This window comes from Arachis duranensis, chromosome 4 (genome assembly GCF_000817695.3).
Source record: "Arachis duranensis cultivar V14167 chromosome 4, aradu.V14167.gnm2.J7QH, whole genome shotgun sequence".
NCBI lineage: Eukaryota > Viridiplantae > Streptophyta > Magnoliopsida > Fabales > Fabaceae > Arachis > Arachis duranensis.
Window position 1 is genome coordinate 94,958,523 of NC_029775.3, and position 17,820 is coordinate 94,976,342.

General features: G+C 34.1%; 2 protein-coding genes across 2 annotated transcripts; one reads left to right on the forward strand and one right to left on the reverse strand.

Moving 5' to 3' along the window:
• The first annotated feature begins 1,007 nt into the window (after positions 1–1,007).
• LOC107484949 (receptor-like protein 19) lies at positions 1,008–4,165 on the forward strand. The gene is made up of 2 exons (XM_052260603.1): positions 1,008–4,026; positions 4,068–4,165. The coding sequence occupies exons 1-2, from the start codon at positions 1,008–1,010 to the stop codon at positions 4,163–4,165; spliced, it is 3,117 nt and encodes a 1,038-aa protein (XP_052116563.1).
• An 8,453-nt stretch (positions 4,166–12,618) lies between these two features.
• On the reverse strand, positions 12,619–16,136 carry LOC107484950 (receptor-like protein 6). The gene has a single exon (XM_016105502.3). It carries the CDS (start codon positions 16,003–16,005, stop codon positions 12,661–12,663), a length of 3,345 nt encoding a protein of 1,114 aa, XP_015960988.1. The 5' UTR covers positions 16,006–16,136; the 3' UTR covers positions 12,619–12,660.
• Between the last annotated feature and the right edge of the window lie 1,684 nt (positions 16,137–17,820).

The following is a 17,820-nucleotide window of genomic DNA, read 5'->3' on the forward strand; positions in this document are numbered from 1 at the left end:
TTACTAACTTTAGTTGTAGTATTTGTCCGTCTAACTTTGTCCACTTTGGTCTCGATGCATTCAAGTGAAATTTCCTTCTTAAAATGATGGTCCACCGTATCCAACATCCCCTAATGCTGCCCGTTGCACCCTCCGTTGCCATTTCTACCGACCCTCAAACCTTCACCGTCTTCCATTTCTGACACCACTGGAAGCCCCAATTTTGCTAACTAGCGCATTCGATCCCAACACCAATTTGGTTATTGCTCTCTCCTCACTTCAATCCAGTTGAGTCTGTTACCAACTTGGCTATTGCTCTCTCCTTATTCCAATCCAGCTGACCCTGCATGTAATTTCCTAAATAAAAAACGATGATGTTATTGTAATTTGAGTGTTTGTATAACGACAAAAAAAACACTTCTACCCGTTAGTGCTAGGAATAGCGCTATTCCAAAAAGGACAATGGCACACCTGATAACTTTTCTATAACTTATTCGGTTACTCTCTATAAATGACCTGTTAAGACAAATTTCTACCTATTAGTTTATACTAGAAAGTATTTTTGTAGTCACTAGCCAGTAGCCACCAATCAATTCAATAAGACAGTAATTACTCTAATACCATGCAAATGATTTCAACCCCATTGTCCAAAATATTGAAATAATGAATGTTTAACTCCATCATCTAAAATGATATGAGAATCCACCATAACAGTAGCGGTGGAAATTCATCTAAAATTCCTAATATTCACGCCCCATTTCACAAGCTAGAACATGGAAAAATCTTCCGACAGAAAGGGACTAACATGGAAAATGTATAACACGGCATGAAATTATGAGTTTATGACATTGTTTTCTCTGTACGAGCATGGTTTACTTTGACAAATATCTCCACTTACCGAGTCTAAGTCTGTCTCTTTGATCATGCCGTGCTCAAAACATTTCTATGCTTTTGGTCATTCATTTCTCTGTCTCAAAACTTTCTGAGCCTTGAGTTGTGTTGTGTGGTGTCTCTTCAAATAGTGTGCAATGAACATTCCGTTAGTTTCATGGCTTTTCTTCATATTCTGCTACTGCTGCTGGACTCACCTTGCTGTTACTGTCACATTGGTCCATGGCCAATGTCTTGAGGATCAACAATCATTGCTGCTTCAACTAAAGAGCAGCTTCGTATTCGAGCATGAACATTCAAGCAAACTGGTGTCCTGGAATGAAACCATTGATTGCTGTCGATGGAAAGGTGTAACCTGTGATAACAAGGGGCATGTTTCTGGTCTCGACCTTAGCGAGGAATCAATCTGTGGGGGTTTTGACAATTCCAGTAGCCTTTTTAGTCTTCAGAATCTCCAAGTTTTGAATTTGGCTACCAACAACTTCCATTCTAAGATACCATCTGGATTCAGCAAGTTGAAGAACTTAACTTATCTGAATCTGTCATATGCTTTCTTTGTGGGGGAGATTCCAATGGAGATTTCTCAGTTGACAAGGCTAGTTACTCTTGATATCTCCTCATCCATTGAACTAAATATTCCAAATCTGCAGAAGCTAGTCCAAAACCTCACTAGGATCAGGTACTTGCATCTTGATTATGTTGATATAAGTGCTTCGGGACAGGAATGGTGCAATGCTTTGTTGCAACTACCTGGCCTACAAGAAATAAGCATGTCATATTGCAATCTCTTAGGCCCCCTTGATTCGGCGCTTCACAAACTTAAGAATCTCTCCACGATTCGCCTTGATGGGAACGACTTCTCATCTGTGGTGCCGGAAACCTTTGCCAATTTCAAAAGTCTATCCACTCTAAGCCTTAGTGATTGTGAATTGAGAGGGAAGTTTCCAGAGAAGATCTTTCAGATATCAGCATTATCTTTTATAGATATATCTGACAATACAAATCTGTATGGTTCTTTGCTGGAATTCGCATCAAATGATCATCTCCAGACTCTGAAGTTGAGTATGACAAAGTTGTCAGGAGCAGTACCAGGTTCTATAAGTAAGTTGAGGAAGTTGTCCATCTTAGATCTTTTTGGAAGCCAATTTAGTGGAACACTCCCCAGTTCAATGTCAAACCTCATGGAACTCACTATTTTGGATTTGGGACATAACAAGTTCACCAATTCAATTCCATCTTTTAACATGTCCAAGAAACTGACCCATATAGATGTGTCTAACAATTTCTTCAATGGAAGCCTGCCTTCTTATCTTTTTGAACTCCCATTGCTACAAACCATTGTACTTTCCAACAATAATTTTCAGAGTCACCCACTTGAGTTTTCAAATTTATCTTCTACCATGTTCTTGAGCCATCTAGGCTTAAGCAGTAACAATATACAAGGGCCAATTCCATCCTTCAATATGTTCAAGAATCTCACTCATTTAGACCTGTCTCACAATGATTTAACAGGTTCAATTACATCTGATCACTTCAAAGGCTTCATGGAGTTGAACTACATTGATTTAGGGGCCAATCGCCTCAACGGAAGCCTACCTTCTTCTCTTTTTGAACTTCCATTGCTAGAATATCTTAAACTTTACAACAACAATTTTCAAGCATTCCCACATGAATTTCCAAACTTATCTTCCACCATGTTAAAGACTCTGGATTTGAGCAATAATAGCTTACAAGGCCCCATTCCTGAGTTCATTTTTCAACTCAAGTCACTAGAAGAACTCCTGTTGTCTTCAAACAAATTAAATGTTACAATATACACAAAAATGTTTCGGAGGCTTGAAAATCTAACTACACTAGATTTTTCACACAATAGCTTGTTGATAGAAGCAAATGTTACTGACTTGGGCATAGAAGCAAATGTTACTACTGACTTGGGCATATCTTCCATCCTCAGAAAGTGGGATGTAAATTTGGCTTCCTGCAATTTGACAAGGTTCCCTAGTTTTCTGCGAAATCAGTCTAGATTATCCAATTTAGACCTCTCAGGAAATCTTATTCAAGGACCTATACCAAGGTGGATTTGGCAATTTTCCTCCCTTACTTTCTTAAACATCTCCAACAATTTGTTCACCATGTTTGAAGAGCCGATACAGAATGTTAGTGCCTCTTTGTACTTCATTGACCTTCACTCTAACCAAATCCAAGGGAACTTTCCAACATTTCTCTCAAAACAACTTTATTTTTTGGACTGCTCGATGAACAACTTCAGCTCTATCATTCCATCAGATATTAGCACTTATATGTCTTCCACATTTTTCTTGTCTTTCTCCAACAATAGTTTATCTGGGAACCTTCCTCAATCCTTGTGCAAGATGTCATATCTTCAAGCTCTTGATTTTTCCTATAATCAGTTGAAAGGGAAGATTCCAGATTGTTTAATGCGGATGGAGTATCTTAAGGTACTAAATCTGGAGCATAACAAGCTTGATGGCCACATTCCTGATGCATTTCCTCAACATTCTGCACTAAAGATTCTACATCTAAATGGAAATCTACTTAGAGGCCGAATTCCCCACTCTCTTGTGAATTGCACAACTCTTGAAGTCTTGCATCTTGGAAATAATCAGATTTATGATGTGTACCCATGCTTCTTGAGGAGGTTATCCACAATTCGTGTCGTAGTTTTGCGCGAAAACAGACTGCAGGGTCACGTTGAATGTCCCAAGATAAATGGTTCTTGGCAATCCCTCCAAATTATTGATCTGTCTTTCAATAATTTTAGTGGTTTACTTCCTGGAGAAGACTTCAAAAGTTGGGTCACAATGATGCTTGGTGTTGGTGAAAAGCAAAACCGATATGAAGTCGTAGGCTTCTTTATGAGAAACTACCAGGATTCCATGATAATTACCAACAAAGGCTTACAATTGGAGATGGTTAAAATATTAAGTGATTTCACTTCTATAGACTTCTCATTCAACAACTTTCAAGGGCCAATACCAGAAGAGCTTATGAATTTCACAAGACTTCATGTTCTTAACTTCTCACATAATTCTTTCAATGGCCAAATCCCATCCTCAATAGGGAATTTAAAGCAACTCGAGTCGTTGGACCTATCCGGTAACGAATTTGGTGGACGAATTCCCACTCAACTTGCAAGTTTAAATTTCCTTTCATACCTAAATCTTTCATACAATCAGTTATTTGGAAGAATCCCAACAGGTACACAGCTTCAGTCCTTCTCAGAAGGTTCCTTTCTAGGAAACGCAGGCTTATGTGGACCACCATTAACAAATAATTGCTCTGGCCCAATTCTGCCACCACCACCATCGAAAGTAAACTCAGATTCTGGCAGTTTTGTTGATTGGAGTATCTTGAGTGTGGAGTTGGGTTCTGTCTTTGGACTTGGCATTATTATTATGCCAATGTTGTTCTGCAAGAGATGGAGGTTTTGGTACTGGAATCATGTGGATAACATTCTTTACAGGGTCTTCCCTCAGCTTGATTTTATATATCAGCAGCATGGAGGGAAAAATTATAGAACTCTAAGGTGGATGTCTCAATAATGTATCTAAGTTGAATAACCAGGAAGACAAAGTGTAAGTTTCGCTCTCTCTATTTGTTTCTCATATTTTGTATTTCTTGATCTTTGTTTGTTTTTGAATTCTGATAATCAGTTGTGTAAAAATAATGATTCTGTTGAGCAGGTCATCAAGGCAAGTGAGAGAAAGCAGCAACAACTAAGTTCAATTTTTATCTTTTTTTTTTTTTTATTTTATCATGAGACCTAAGTTGTAATAAAGTAGCAAAAGTGATGCATGCATGTGTGCATCCATTGATACATACATAGTTACACATGGAATAATGCATGGTTATGAAATGTTTCAGAAAACTACATATTTGTTATATAGATGTGTTTGAGGTATGCTTTTATTGCTGGTTTTTAATTTGAGATATGGTCGAAGAGTTGAATATGATAAATGAAGAACAATCCATTTGTAAAACAGAACAAGGATGTGTTTATGACAATTGGATAATGCAGCTCTTACTGTTAGCTCATATTTATGAAGGTAGTATACCATGTTCTTGCTCTTTAGACAGTTTAACTTTTCTTTGCAACATGCATGTGTTTTTAAGATTTTATTAATTCTTAGATTTTTGCTCAATAAACTTTTCATACATCAAAACAGAAGATTGAAGTTAAATGTAATCTGAATCCTCAAATTTACTATTTCTTTCAAATAAAATTATATTTTCCATCCTAATTTTTACCAGTGAATCCTAGTTTGTCTTTTCTAAAACCACTGCATAACTCGACAAGATGCAACTTAGTGGGAGAAAAGCTTTGAGAAATATGGGTTTAGGACTAGCAATTATGGATGTTGCGACATGCCAGTCTTTCATTGGGTCGGAGGCAGTGATACCCGTTTCTATCCGTTTCGTTATATATATATATCGCTAAATCTGAGCCAAAAATATATTTCGATTTATTAAACAAATTAAAATGTTTATATTAAATTTCTTAAATTTAAAGACATAACTATAAAGATATATAACAAAAATTTAATTTTTATTTTATGTGTCTAATTACATATTTCGTAAACCAAGCTCCAAAAAGGAAAGAGTTTATGCTTCTAAAATTCTAGAGCATGCAGCAAATAATTTATTGCTTATTTGAAAAGTATTATATCTTAGAGTAATGCTAGAGATAGAATATTTAAATTTATCTTATTTAATTTAATATTTATAATTTTATGTATATAATATTTAAAATTATATATTTGTTATATTTAATATTATATTTATTTTAGAGATAATTTATTTATTTTATTATATAAAAATTAAGATTTTGTACTTAATGATAAAAATGACGTGACATATTTTTAATGTCTTATTTAAAAATTTTTAATTAATATAGAATTGAATTGAATTCTAGTGTTTTGAATGAACAAAAAAAGTATAAAATTAAATTGAATTTTAGTGTTTCAAGAGAAAAAGTATAAAATTGAATTAAATTCTAGTGTTTGAAATATTTTATCAAATGAATTGAAGTTTTATAGTGGATAATTTTATTTTTTATTAATATAATATTATATTTAAATAATAAACATATTTTTTATTAAATTATATAAAATAATAAAAAAATAAATTTTTTACTTAATTTTTTTAATTAAAATAAACATAAATTATTAAGAATGAACTTGTTGAATGGTCTAGTAACATAACAAGTAAAAATAAAGTTAGTTATTAGCAACAAATTATAATAACTAATTAATATCATTAAAATGGAATAAAATTATACCAAACATTAGTGTCATAATTGATACAACTTCAATTTAAAATGTTCAGACATTGCAAACAGGTAAATGCTTGGTGTCACTAAGTTAAACACATAAAATTTATAGTGTGGATATTTTTAAAAATTTATATAGTAGACCTTCTAAATAAGCATATATTATATTAAGTGAGTTGAAAAAAAAAAGAACGAAATAAAGGTGGTAAGAGAAGAGAAAGGGTATGTTAAAAGGTAGGGAGCATTGAAAGAAAGTGAATGAGAAAAAGTTAAAAAGTAATTAAATTATAAGCTTACTTAGCTCGAAGGTAATTTCTATTTGAAGGTCTAGACTTTCACTATAAGTTTACTCAATTTTTGAGATGGAAAGAACTTGGCCAAAAATTTAGTGACCACCTTATCCCATATGTCCAAGCTCTCTTTAAGCTGAGAATCCAGCCATAGCTTTGCTCTGTCCCTTACAACAAAAAAAAAAAGAGCATGAGCTTGTAAATCTCGAGGTTCACTCCATTTGTCTTAACAGTATCATATATTTGCAGGAAATCAGATATGAACTTGTTGGGGTCCTCCTGCGAGAGTCTATGAAACTGATAATTTTGTTGCACTAGAGTGATCAATTGAGGCTTAACCTCGAAGTTATTGGAACCAATGATAGGTACTGATATGCTGCGCCCATAGAAGTCAGTAGTAGGTGTAGTGTATGAGTCAAGCACCTTCCTTGCTTCTTCTCCAGCGTTTAGATTGTTAGCTGCCATAGTGGTTCCTTCTCAAAAAATTCCGTGAGATTCTCTCCGGTTTATAAGCTTGGATTTGTTGCAAATGCTACCTTAAGATCCTCTCAAATTCAGGATCAAAATCAAGTAGGGATTCTTTATCCCTGTTCTTGCTCATAGATAACAAGAAACAAAGAAAAAGAGGTGGCATGGCAGTCTCTATGTTAAAGAGTGTAGAAAACTCCCAATGAGATATACTAAAAGAAATAAAATAAGATAAAGTAAACAATTAGCTAAAAAAAGAAAATTCCATAAATAAGAATGCAAGATCTAAAGGAGATATTAAAGGACACCAAACTTGGCATTTGAAATTAAATAAAAAATAAATTAACTAAAACAAAATTTAAAAATAAAAAAATAAATAAAATAAAGATCGAAAATCAAGAAAAATAAACAAGATATGATTTGAAAATTAAAAAGAAATTAATTAAACCAAAAAAAGAAAATCACTAAGGGACACCAAACTTAAAATTTGAAATCAAATAAAAATAAGATAGCTAAAACAAAAGAAAAAAAATTTGAAATTAAGGAAAAGATAAATAAGATAACAATCGAAAATTAAGAAACCTAAATAAGAAAGTTTTCGAAAATCAAGAGAGATATAATTAAACAAAAAATAATAAAAAATACCTAATCTAAGCAACAAGACAACCGGTAGTTGTCAATCACGAACAATTTCCGGCAACGGCGACAAAAATTTGGTGCGCGAATTTAGAACTCGCACAACTTAACCGGCAAGTGCACTGGGTCATCCAAGTAATATCTCAGGTGAATGAGGGTCGATCCTACGAGGATTGTCGGACTGAGCAAGCAATAGTTATCTTGTTAGACTTAGTCAGGCAAACAATAAAAGGTTGTTGTTGTTGTAAACACATAAACAAAAGAAAGCAAATAAATAGATTTGGTGTAAAACAATGATGAAAAATAAGTTAAAGTCTTGGAGATGTTTATCTTTCCGGATTAAAACGTCTTACTAATTATTTTAACAATCAATGATTCATTCTATGGCAAACTATAAATGATCAAAACCTAATCTCTTAGCGATTTAATTTCCTCTAATCCTCATTAAAAGCCACTCTCGTATTCATTCAATTCAGATCAGATGGTGAAGTTCAGAAAACTAGTTTAGCGCCATAAAAACCTCAATTACCCAAAGCTAACTGGATTTTATGTCACATATCTTAATTAGTCCAGGTAATTTGCAGTTTAGGAGGAGTGTTTTCAAGCTGTAGCTCAAGCGAGATAGCTCTCTCGAGAATCACAAGAGCTCATGTAGAATAAGGGTCATACTCTCGTTCTACCCAAATTTATAAGATTAAGAACAAAAATAATATCTTAGAATTGAATCAAACATTAATTAAAATAGAAGAATAATAATCCTAATATATAGAAATAAACAGAACTCCTAACCTTAACAGGAGGTTTAGTTGCTCATAACTTTACAAAGAAAACATGTTTCTAAAAAGATGTGAAAAAGAAGAAGATCTCTCAATAAACCTAGGTGATCTCCTCCTTTAAATACTAACCAAATAAATACTAAACCTAAAAGATATTATTTTAAATATAAAAATTACAAAGATAAAATAAGATAACTAATAAGTACTAAAATCCACTTGGAGGCCCAATAGGTGTGTGCTTCGGTCTGCATGTTGGCGTTCAGCGCCAGTCTGGGCGTTGAACGCTCATAGAGGAGAGCGCCCCTTGCTGGCGTTGAACGCTAGTTTGGGTGTTCAGCGCTCAAGGGGGAAAGCTGACAACATTTTCTATTCTTGCTCCAAACTTCTCCAAACTGTTTCGAATTTCACCTAAAAGAATAAAAAACACAAGAAAAACTCAAAGTAGCATCCAAAAATGAATTTTGCACTAAAATATAATAAAACGTAATAAAATCTAACTAAAAACAATTATAAAAGGGTATAAGATGCTCATGCATCAAAGAGGAAGCTTCAAATTTTTGAAATGTTAATTTAAAAATAGATTTGCTTTCCTCTTAGAATCCAAGTAATGATTTTTCAAAGCTAGATCTTTGATAAGCAAGTAATTTGTCAAGATTTTGCGAACCTTGAACAAATTTTGCTAAGTCTTCATTAAGATTGTTAATTTTCTCATTCAACCTTTCATTTTTAGCAATTAAATCAGTAAAGACTGAAACCGAATACTTGAGTTTGAATTTATTTAATTTAGCTCTCAAAGCATTATTTTCTCCTTTTAAAGAATTTTCATCACAAGCTTCGGTTGCCTTAACTTTCTATAATAAATGTTCATTTTTAGCTCTCAATGCTTCATTATCTTTCTTGTATTTAACATATTTATCAAAGAGTTTCTTAGAATTCACAGTAAAATCTTTGATAATGTAGTGCAATTCATCATCAATAGATAAGTCAGAGAAATCTACCTCATCTATGTATCAGTGTGGTCAGCCATTAAGTATAGTTGAGCCTCTTGATCTGAATCTTCTTCATCTTCAGAATCAGTGTCGTTTTCCAAGTCTTCCCATGTTGCCATCGTCACTTTCTTTTTGTCCTTTGATTTTTTGCCTTTCTTCAATTGAGGACAGTCGGACTTGAAGTGACCCGATTCCTTGCAGTGGTGATAGATAAACTTGGGTTGGTCCTTCTTGAATTCTTTGGATGAAGAACCTCCTTTGCCTTTATTTTTGAATTTCAGTAATCTTCTTATTTTTCTTGTAAAGAGTACAATTTCTTCATCTGATAAACTGTCATTAGATTCCTCTTCTTTGGCTATCATTTTTTATTTCAATGCTACACTTTTGTTTTTGTCATCTCTGTCTTGAGACATGTGAGTAGTTTCATAGGCCAGCAGCTTGCCTCTTAGCTCATCATAAGTGATTTTTTACCAAATTATTTCTTTCAGCGATGGCAGTAAGGCTCCTCAAAATTTTCCTTACCAAGGTTTCTTCAGAATACTCTTCCCTATGGCATCCAGGTTATTAATTATTATTGAGAATCTTTCGAACATTTGATCGATACTTTCATCCTCCTTCATGTTAAACATCTTATACTCCTTCATCATCATATTAATCCTGGTCTCTCTTACTTACTTGGTTTCTTCATGGGTGAGTTTGAGCTTGTCCCAGATTTCTTTAGCCATTTTGCACCTTGAAATTTTTCTATATTCTTAAAAACTAATAGCACAGTGCATTAGGTTGATTGCCTTGGCATTGAGTTCAACCTTCTTCTTTTCTTCCTTTGTCCACTCATTGTCTTCCTTTGGCACCACATCTCCATCAGCATTTTCCTTTGTTGCAATGTCTAGTCCATTGATAATAATCTTTCAGATGTTCTAGTCGATTGACTAAACGAAGAGTCGCATTCTCTCCTTCCAGTATGAATAATTGCTGCCGTTGAAGTGGGAAAGTCTATTGTTAGACTGCCCTTCGGTGAGTGTGTATGCCATGATATTATGACCCATATTGTTGGCCATGAATCTTTACTTCAAGTTGTGAAGCTTGACTTTTTAAAACCTTGCTCTGATACCAATTGATGGATTTGCTAGAACTTGAGAAGGGGTGGTCGAATCAAGTTAATTCAGAATTAAAATTTTGAGCTCTGTTTTTGTGGATGTCAATTATGCAGGAGATTTTTTTCATTTTGCCTCATACACCAGATAAAATCAGAGAATGGAAGAAGAGAAAGAGGCCAGCATGTATCCTGGTTCGGTTTCTATGTGCCATGAAATCTATGTCTAGTTTTCACCACAATCATGGTAGAATTTTCACTATAATCAAACTGATTACAATCATCAATACTAATTAATTACAACCTAATTAATCTAGTATCTTTTACTAAGCTTTCTACCCCAAAGCTCAGCTTCCCAAGTGCTGTTCCAACTTGAAAGAGAAACCTAACAAGGTTCAAATTATCACCAAGTACTATCCCAACTTGGCAAGGAGAACTAATCCTAGTTCACTAAAACCAAATTATGTAGAAATAATTCATTTGGCTTTTTTGTGCATCTCTCTTGACTCTTTTCTCATGACTTTTTCTACTCACATAATTAGCCTTTTTTCTCAATTACAGAAAGATAACTTTAGATAACCATAACAAAAAATAGAAAGGAAGCACAAATAAAAGAAAAAGAATTCAACTCAAGTATGTTTAGATAATGCTCTTGGATTTTCTCTCTTTTTCTTGTCTTGCAAATGTTGGAGTGAGGCCTCTTTTATAGAATTAACTTGCTCTTTCAATTTGTTTTTCATTGCCTCTTTCGATTCCTTGTACCATCAATCTGTTGTAGCTGTTTTCAATGGCATGCAATCCTTTTTTCATTCTGCTCCACTAACACTGCTTGTTGATGAGCCACTCTACCACCTCTGTTGTCCTTGGATCTACTGTCTTTCTTGGCATGTATTTTTTTTATTCTGCTCCATTATTTCTGCTATCCGAGAGGTTGCTCCACTACTTCTGCACTCTTGCAAGTTTATTTTTTGCTCTCCTATATTTTGAACTTCACTTTACTGATGTCCTTGGAGTAGTGAAATTATCCTTATGTCTTGTTGCTTTGCTAGAGTCACAGCTGTCCCATAATATTGATGAATGTTACTTTACCTTTTCTACATGTGTTCAAACCATGAACATTTAGATCTTTCTCTATATGCTCATATGTTTTGATTTGTATCTCATTAGCATATAATGGGCTGAAGCTTTAGAGTTGCTGAAGCAACATTAACTTGGGCTAAGGAGTAAGCAAATGGGCTTGCATCACTAGTACGTATTCATTAAACAGACTTGGACTTTCAACTTAAATAATGTTTGTCATCATATATGTATAACCCAAAATCAAACTTAACTCAACAAAACTAAACCTGGGCAAAGCCCTGATCCCTCTATTGGGTTCTAGTTGGAGTCAAAATTTTTGTGCTACTTAAACTTAGTTTGGTAAAAATTTTATTTTTTAAAAATAACTTATAAAAGTTAATTTTTAAAAGATAGATTTTTAAAAATTGTAACATTTGTGTTTGGTAAATCAAATTTAAAATAGCTTGTAATAAACACAAGCAACAATAATTGCATTTGGTAAAATAGATTTTAAATTTTAAAAATACTATAATAGATATAAATGCAAGCATTAAATTTGAAAATTAGTTAACATATAAGATTATATTAGACTTTTGAATTTTGAAAAATACAAGTCAACTTTGAAAAACTCTATCTTAGGTGTTTTCAAAAGTATCCCGATCTTTTAAAAGCTGCAAGTACAAACACATGGTTTTTTGATTTACCGAACACAAAATGAAGAGCTTGAGATTTTAAAAAGTACAAGCATATCTTCAAAAAACTTTACCAAACCAAGCCTTAATCCACATTGACAGTTATATCTATAGCACCTTGGAATGTAACCAATCCTTTTGCTCTAACTATATCTTATACATGCAATATTTTTCACTCATTTGAATTGCTAGCTATTTTCTCAGCAATGCAGAAAAATCGGTACAACTACAAGTTCATGCAGTTGATAATGCAGAAAGAACGTCCACTTGGTGCATAATGTTAGACATTGTTGCAATTTCAGTGACTGGTCCTAAATGTATTAAGTATTTGATGGAAGTCCTTAATGAAAGGTTCTGGCATTCCATTTTTCAATGAAATTTGTGATAATCACACAATGCCCCCAGAACCACCTGAAAAATTGCTTTTTCTCATTATTGTTTGCAACCCCTGGGATGAATTCTATGTGCAATTGTAAACATACATACATACATACATACTAAGAAGAACATGATTTTGAATAAATAGAAATTGAAACAATTGGTGAGTGGTAGCATGTACACCTCGGATCATGTAGAACCTTCTTGTTGCTGATGTCAAACTTGGAGCATGAAACACAATACCTCTCTTGAAACAGATAACTGAATATATCTTGATCTTCACTATAATCACTCTCCTCGTCCATATCTGAGTCCTCTTCTTCAGCATCTTCTTCTGTCTCATCATCATTATCAATGGGTGTATATGACTGACCAAACATTGGAAGAACAGTTAGGAGAATGGTATCAATTATGTGGTTGATCCATTTCTTTCCCCTCTTCCAAAACATACATGGGGCAACAACCAGTCCTGCTCCAACCCCAAAACCCACTCCACCTAATAAGAATGACAAATCTAATGTGTCTCCTGAATCTGTGTGTGCTTCATCTGTTGAATTGGCATTAGGAATATCAGAGGCCTCATTACAGTTTCGGGTTAAAGGAGGACCGCATAATCTTGCATTGCCAGCGAAGCTAGTTGCTTCAAATGATTGAAGCTGTGTACCTATAGGGATTTTTCCAACCAGCTGATTATAGGAGAGGTTCAGGTATGAAAGGAAACTTAAATCTGCAAGCTGTGTGGGAATGCTGCCTTCAAAATGATTCATAGACAGGTCCAACGACTCGAGTTGTCTTAAATTCCCTATTGATGGTGGTATATGGCCTGTGAAAGCATTATGTGACAAGTTCAGAGCAACAAGTCCTGTAAGGTTCATGAGTTCTTCTGGTATTGGCCCTTGAAGCTTGTTGGATGAGAAGTCAATAATAGTGAACACATTTAGGATTTTAACGAGCTCTACTTGTATACCTTTGATGGCAACTGTCACTGAATCATGATAGTAAATACCACCACTACTATATTTAAGTACCTGAGATTGAATTTGACTGAAATTTAATATACCCGGATCCTCATCAAGCATCATTGATTTCCAAGTTTTGAAGGCTTTTCCTGGAAGTAAGCCACTAAAGTTGTTCAAAGCCAGATCAACAATTTGGAGCATCTGCCAGTTACTGCTGATATTAGGACATCCAATGATACCATGCATTTTATTTTCCCGCAAGACCATCACACGAAGTGTGGATAACTTCTTTAAGAAACATGGAAATCCATCATTAACATGATTATTTCCAATGTTTAAGACCTCTAATTCTTTGCAATTCGAAAGAGTTTTAGGAATTGGACCAACCAGTTGATTTCCATTGAGATTTAAAGTCCTTAATTTACAAGATACCGGAAAGGTGAAATCGATGTTTCCACTGAGTTGGTTATGTTGCAGATTTAACACCACAACGGTCTCAGATTGCATTAAGCACCTTGGAATTGTCCCTTTAAGTTGATTGTAGGAAAAATCTAGAACTAGAAGATTTGAATTATTGCACAATGATTCAGGAAGACTCCCAACTAATCTATTTCTTGAAAGAGACATGAAAATTATGGATGAAAGGTAGCTTCCAATCTTTGGTGGAATAGAGGAGCTGAAGTCATTCATTGAGTAGTCCAAATAAGTGGCATGTACTGGAAATACTGGAAGGTTGCCCGTGAGTTGGTTCGAGTGAAGGTCAATCACACTCAAAGTAGAACTAGCATTCTGCACAGGTCCTTCAATCATGGTGAGAAAATTGTTGGAGATATTGAATTGAGTGAGGGACCCAAGTTGCCAAATCCATCTAGGTATAGATCCTTGAATATTGTTGCTTGAGAGGTCCAAAGAAACTAATTTGGATTGGTTTCTTATAAAACTTGGGAATTTTGTCAAATTGCAGGAAGCCAACTTTACATTCCTCATTTTGGGGAGGAAAGATAGATGTGAGTCCCTAACATTTGCATCTATTAACAAGTTATTCTGTGAAAGATCTAGTGTGGTTAGGTATTCAAGTTTTTGAAACATATCTATCTGTATTGTTCCATTGAACTTGTTGGAGGACAACTGCAGAACACCAAGTGATTTGAATTGAAAAATAGTTACAGGAATGGACCCTTGTAAATTGTTATTGCTTAAATCCAGAGTCTCCAACACGTTGGAAGTAGAACTTGAAAGTACATGCAGAGGACACTGAAAATTGTTGTCGGAAAGTTGAATAAGTCGAATGAATGGAAGTGTAAAAAGAGAAGGAGGAAGGCATCCATTGAGGAGATTGAAAGACATGTCTAAATGTGTGAGATTCTTGGACATATAGAAAGATGGAACTGGACCACTAAAGTTATTGAATGATAAGTCCAGATAGGTGAGTTCCTTGAGTTTTGACAATGAAATAGGAAGTGTTCCATTAAATTGGCTGAAAGAAAGATCTAAGTGGGATAACTGACTCAGATTACTTATAGATACAGGTAGTGCTCCTGATAAACTTGTGTTACTTACAACCAACTTTCGAAGATGTCCATTCAGCGAAAATTCTGGCAAAGGGCCGTGAAGATCCATGTTGAATGAGATGTCTATATCAGACAATGTTGCTACCTCAAAGATCTTCACTGGAAACTTTCCTCTCAATCTGCAATCACTAAGGCTCAGGGAGGTTAGGTTTTTGAAATTGGCAAAGGATTCTGGAACAGATGAAAATAAATCATTCCCATCGAGTCGAATCACCGAGAGATTCTTAAGTCTAGTAAGTGAAGAATCAAGGGATCCTGAGAGATTGCAGCATGACATGCTCACTTCTTGCAAATTTGGTAGTTGCAACAAAGCATTGCACCATTCATGTCCCTGAGCTGTTATAGTGACACCATCCAGATACAGTTGCCGAATCCTGGTGAGCTTCTGGACAATCTTTTGCATGTTTGGATTCTTTAATCTTAGTTGTCGCTGCGCGAAATAAGAACAGAAGGAAGAAATATCCAGAGTAACTAACCTTGTCAACTGTGAAATCTCTACTGGAATATCTCCCACAAAGCCAGCATATGACAAATTCAGATAAGTCAAGTTCTTCAACTTGTTGAATCCTGCTGGTATCACTGAATTGAAGTTATTGATAGCCAAATTCAAAACTTGGAGATTTTGGAGACTGAAAAGGCTACTTGAATTGTCGAAACCACCCTGGATTGATTCCAGACTCAGGTCAAGACCAGAAACATGTCTATTATCAAAACATGTTACACCATTCCACTGGCAGCAATCAATGCTTTCATTCCAAGACACCAGTTTGCTGGAAAATTGATGCTTGAATTTGAGGCTGCTCTTCAATTTAAGCAGCAATTGTTGTTGATCCTCGAGACATTGGCCATGGACCACAGTGATTGCAACACCATGATGAGTCCAATACCAATAGCAGAATATGAAGGAAAGCCATGGAACAAATGAAATTCTCATTGGATTCTGGTATGAGATACAGAACACACAATGCAAGGATGAAGAACTGTATAGATTAATAAATAATGATGGAGACAATGTGGTTCAGGACCTATGAACAAGGCTCTTTATTTTTCTGTACCGTGGTTTGCATTCCAAAGTAACAGCAAACTGTGGCCAGAAGCGTAGAAATGAATGCAAAGGAAGACTAGAGTGACACACAAGGTGGGGTCACACACAGAGACTTGGATGAAGCTGAGTCAAAGTAAACCGTGCTCCAACATAGAAAAAAAAAACGTTATCATTATTCCATCAACATTTTTTCCACGTTAGTCTCTTTCGGTTGTCTGAAGATTTTTCTTTTGTGGCTTAGCTTTTGAAATGTTCCCAATTAGCACATAAACTCGTTTTTTTTTTTTTCTTGGAGCTTAGTTTACGCAACATTTAATTACACACATAAATTAAAATTCAATTTTGTTATATTATATCGTTACAGTTAGTTTTAATTTCAAATATTTAATATTACGGCTCCACTATGTTACCAACAGTATATCTGCCAACTTCTGCCAACTCTTATTTATAATTGTGTTTCATAGAAGTGTGTACGTAGATGTGTCTAATAAAAATGTATTTTTTATAATTATGTTTAATAGAAGTGTCTTTATAAATATATTTTCTGGATGTGTCTCTTTATATATGTATTTAAAATATATTAATTATTAGACACATCTATGAACACACTTCCATGAAACACAAATATAAATAAGAATTGGCAGAAGTTGGCAGATAATATGTTGGTACCCTATACTTTTCCTTAATATTAATATAAACATTTAAACTTGTTTAATAAATCGAAATATATTTTTTACTCAGTTTTAGCGATTTATGATTTTGGTAAAAATAAACTATATCATCCCTGATTGCATTTCTCGTACAGATTAATTTCACATATCACATTTACCATTCAAAGTATAAATATATGCATCTCTTGGGTGATTTTAAAATGGTTACCAATAAAAATCAACCATGCTTAAGTGTAAATTAATCTGCAGAAGATCTGCCTTCCACCCGTCCCCTTCTCTTCTCTTTTTTTCCTTTTGTCCCTTTCTGCTCGATTTATTGCTTTCTTCCAATTCCGTGTGCATGGAAAATTCATTACTTTTTCACAATAACGTGATTAACATCTCATCGTGTTCGTCCCATCACCATGTGAAAATTCAACATGTCTTTAACAATGCTAGTCGAAGGCAACGTGGAGGTAGCTCTAACAAGTTGCAAGTCTCCAACATGTAAAAAGAGAAACATTTAGTGACAAGGACACTTAAATATTGCTCCTAATTAATTCCTAATAATGGATCACAGTATATATACATTTTAAACTATATACTAGTGTATGTTCCGTCCATATTAAAAATAATTAATATTTATTTTAATCAATTTAAATTGGTTGGATGATCATCTCATTTGTCTGCTTAAGCAAGTATTTAGAGTTTAAATTTTGTCTTGTATATATAACAATTCATTAGTTAGCGACTGACCCTTAATAAATAGAGCATCAATATGTGGTGGATTAGTTCTCGATTTACCGAGTTAAAAAATTCGTAAAAAAAATGTATTTATCTTTAAAATAGATTAATTTTTCATTAATTGCAATTCTTAGAAACTTTTGTCTTTATTAAAATTTACTTGGGACAATTTTATTTGTTGGTATCATATTCATTCTTAAAGTCAAAACAATATTATCAACATTGTTATTTGTTAAAACTTCACATTTTATGAAATAATTTTTAAATTTTCAAATTCATAAACTTATGTCATTACAAAAGTTATTAGATC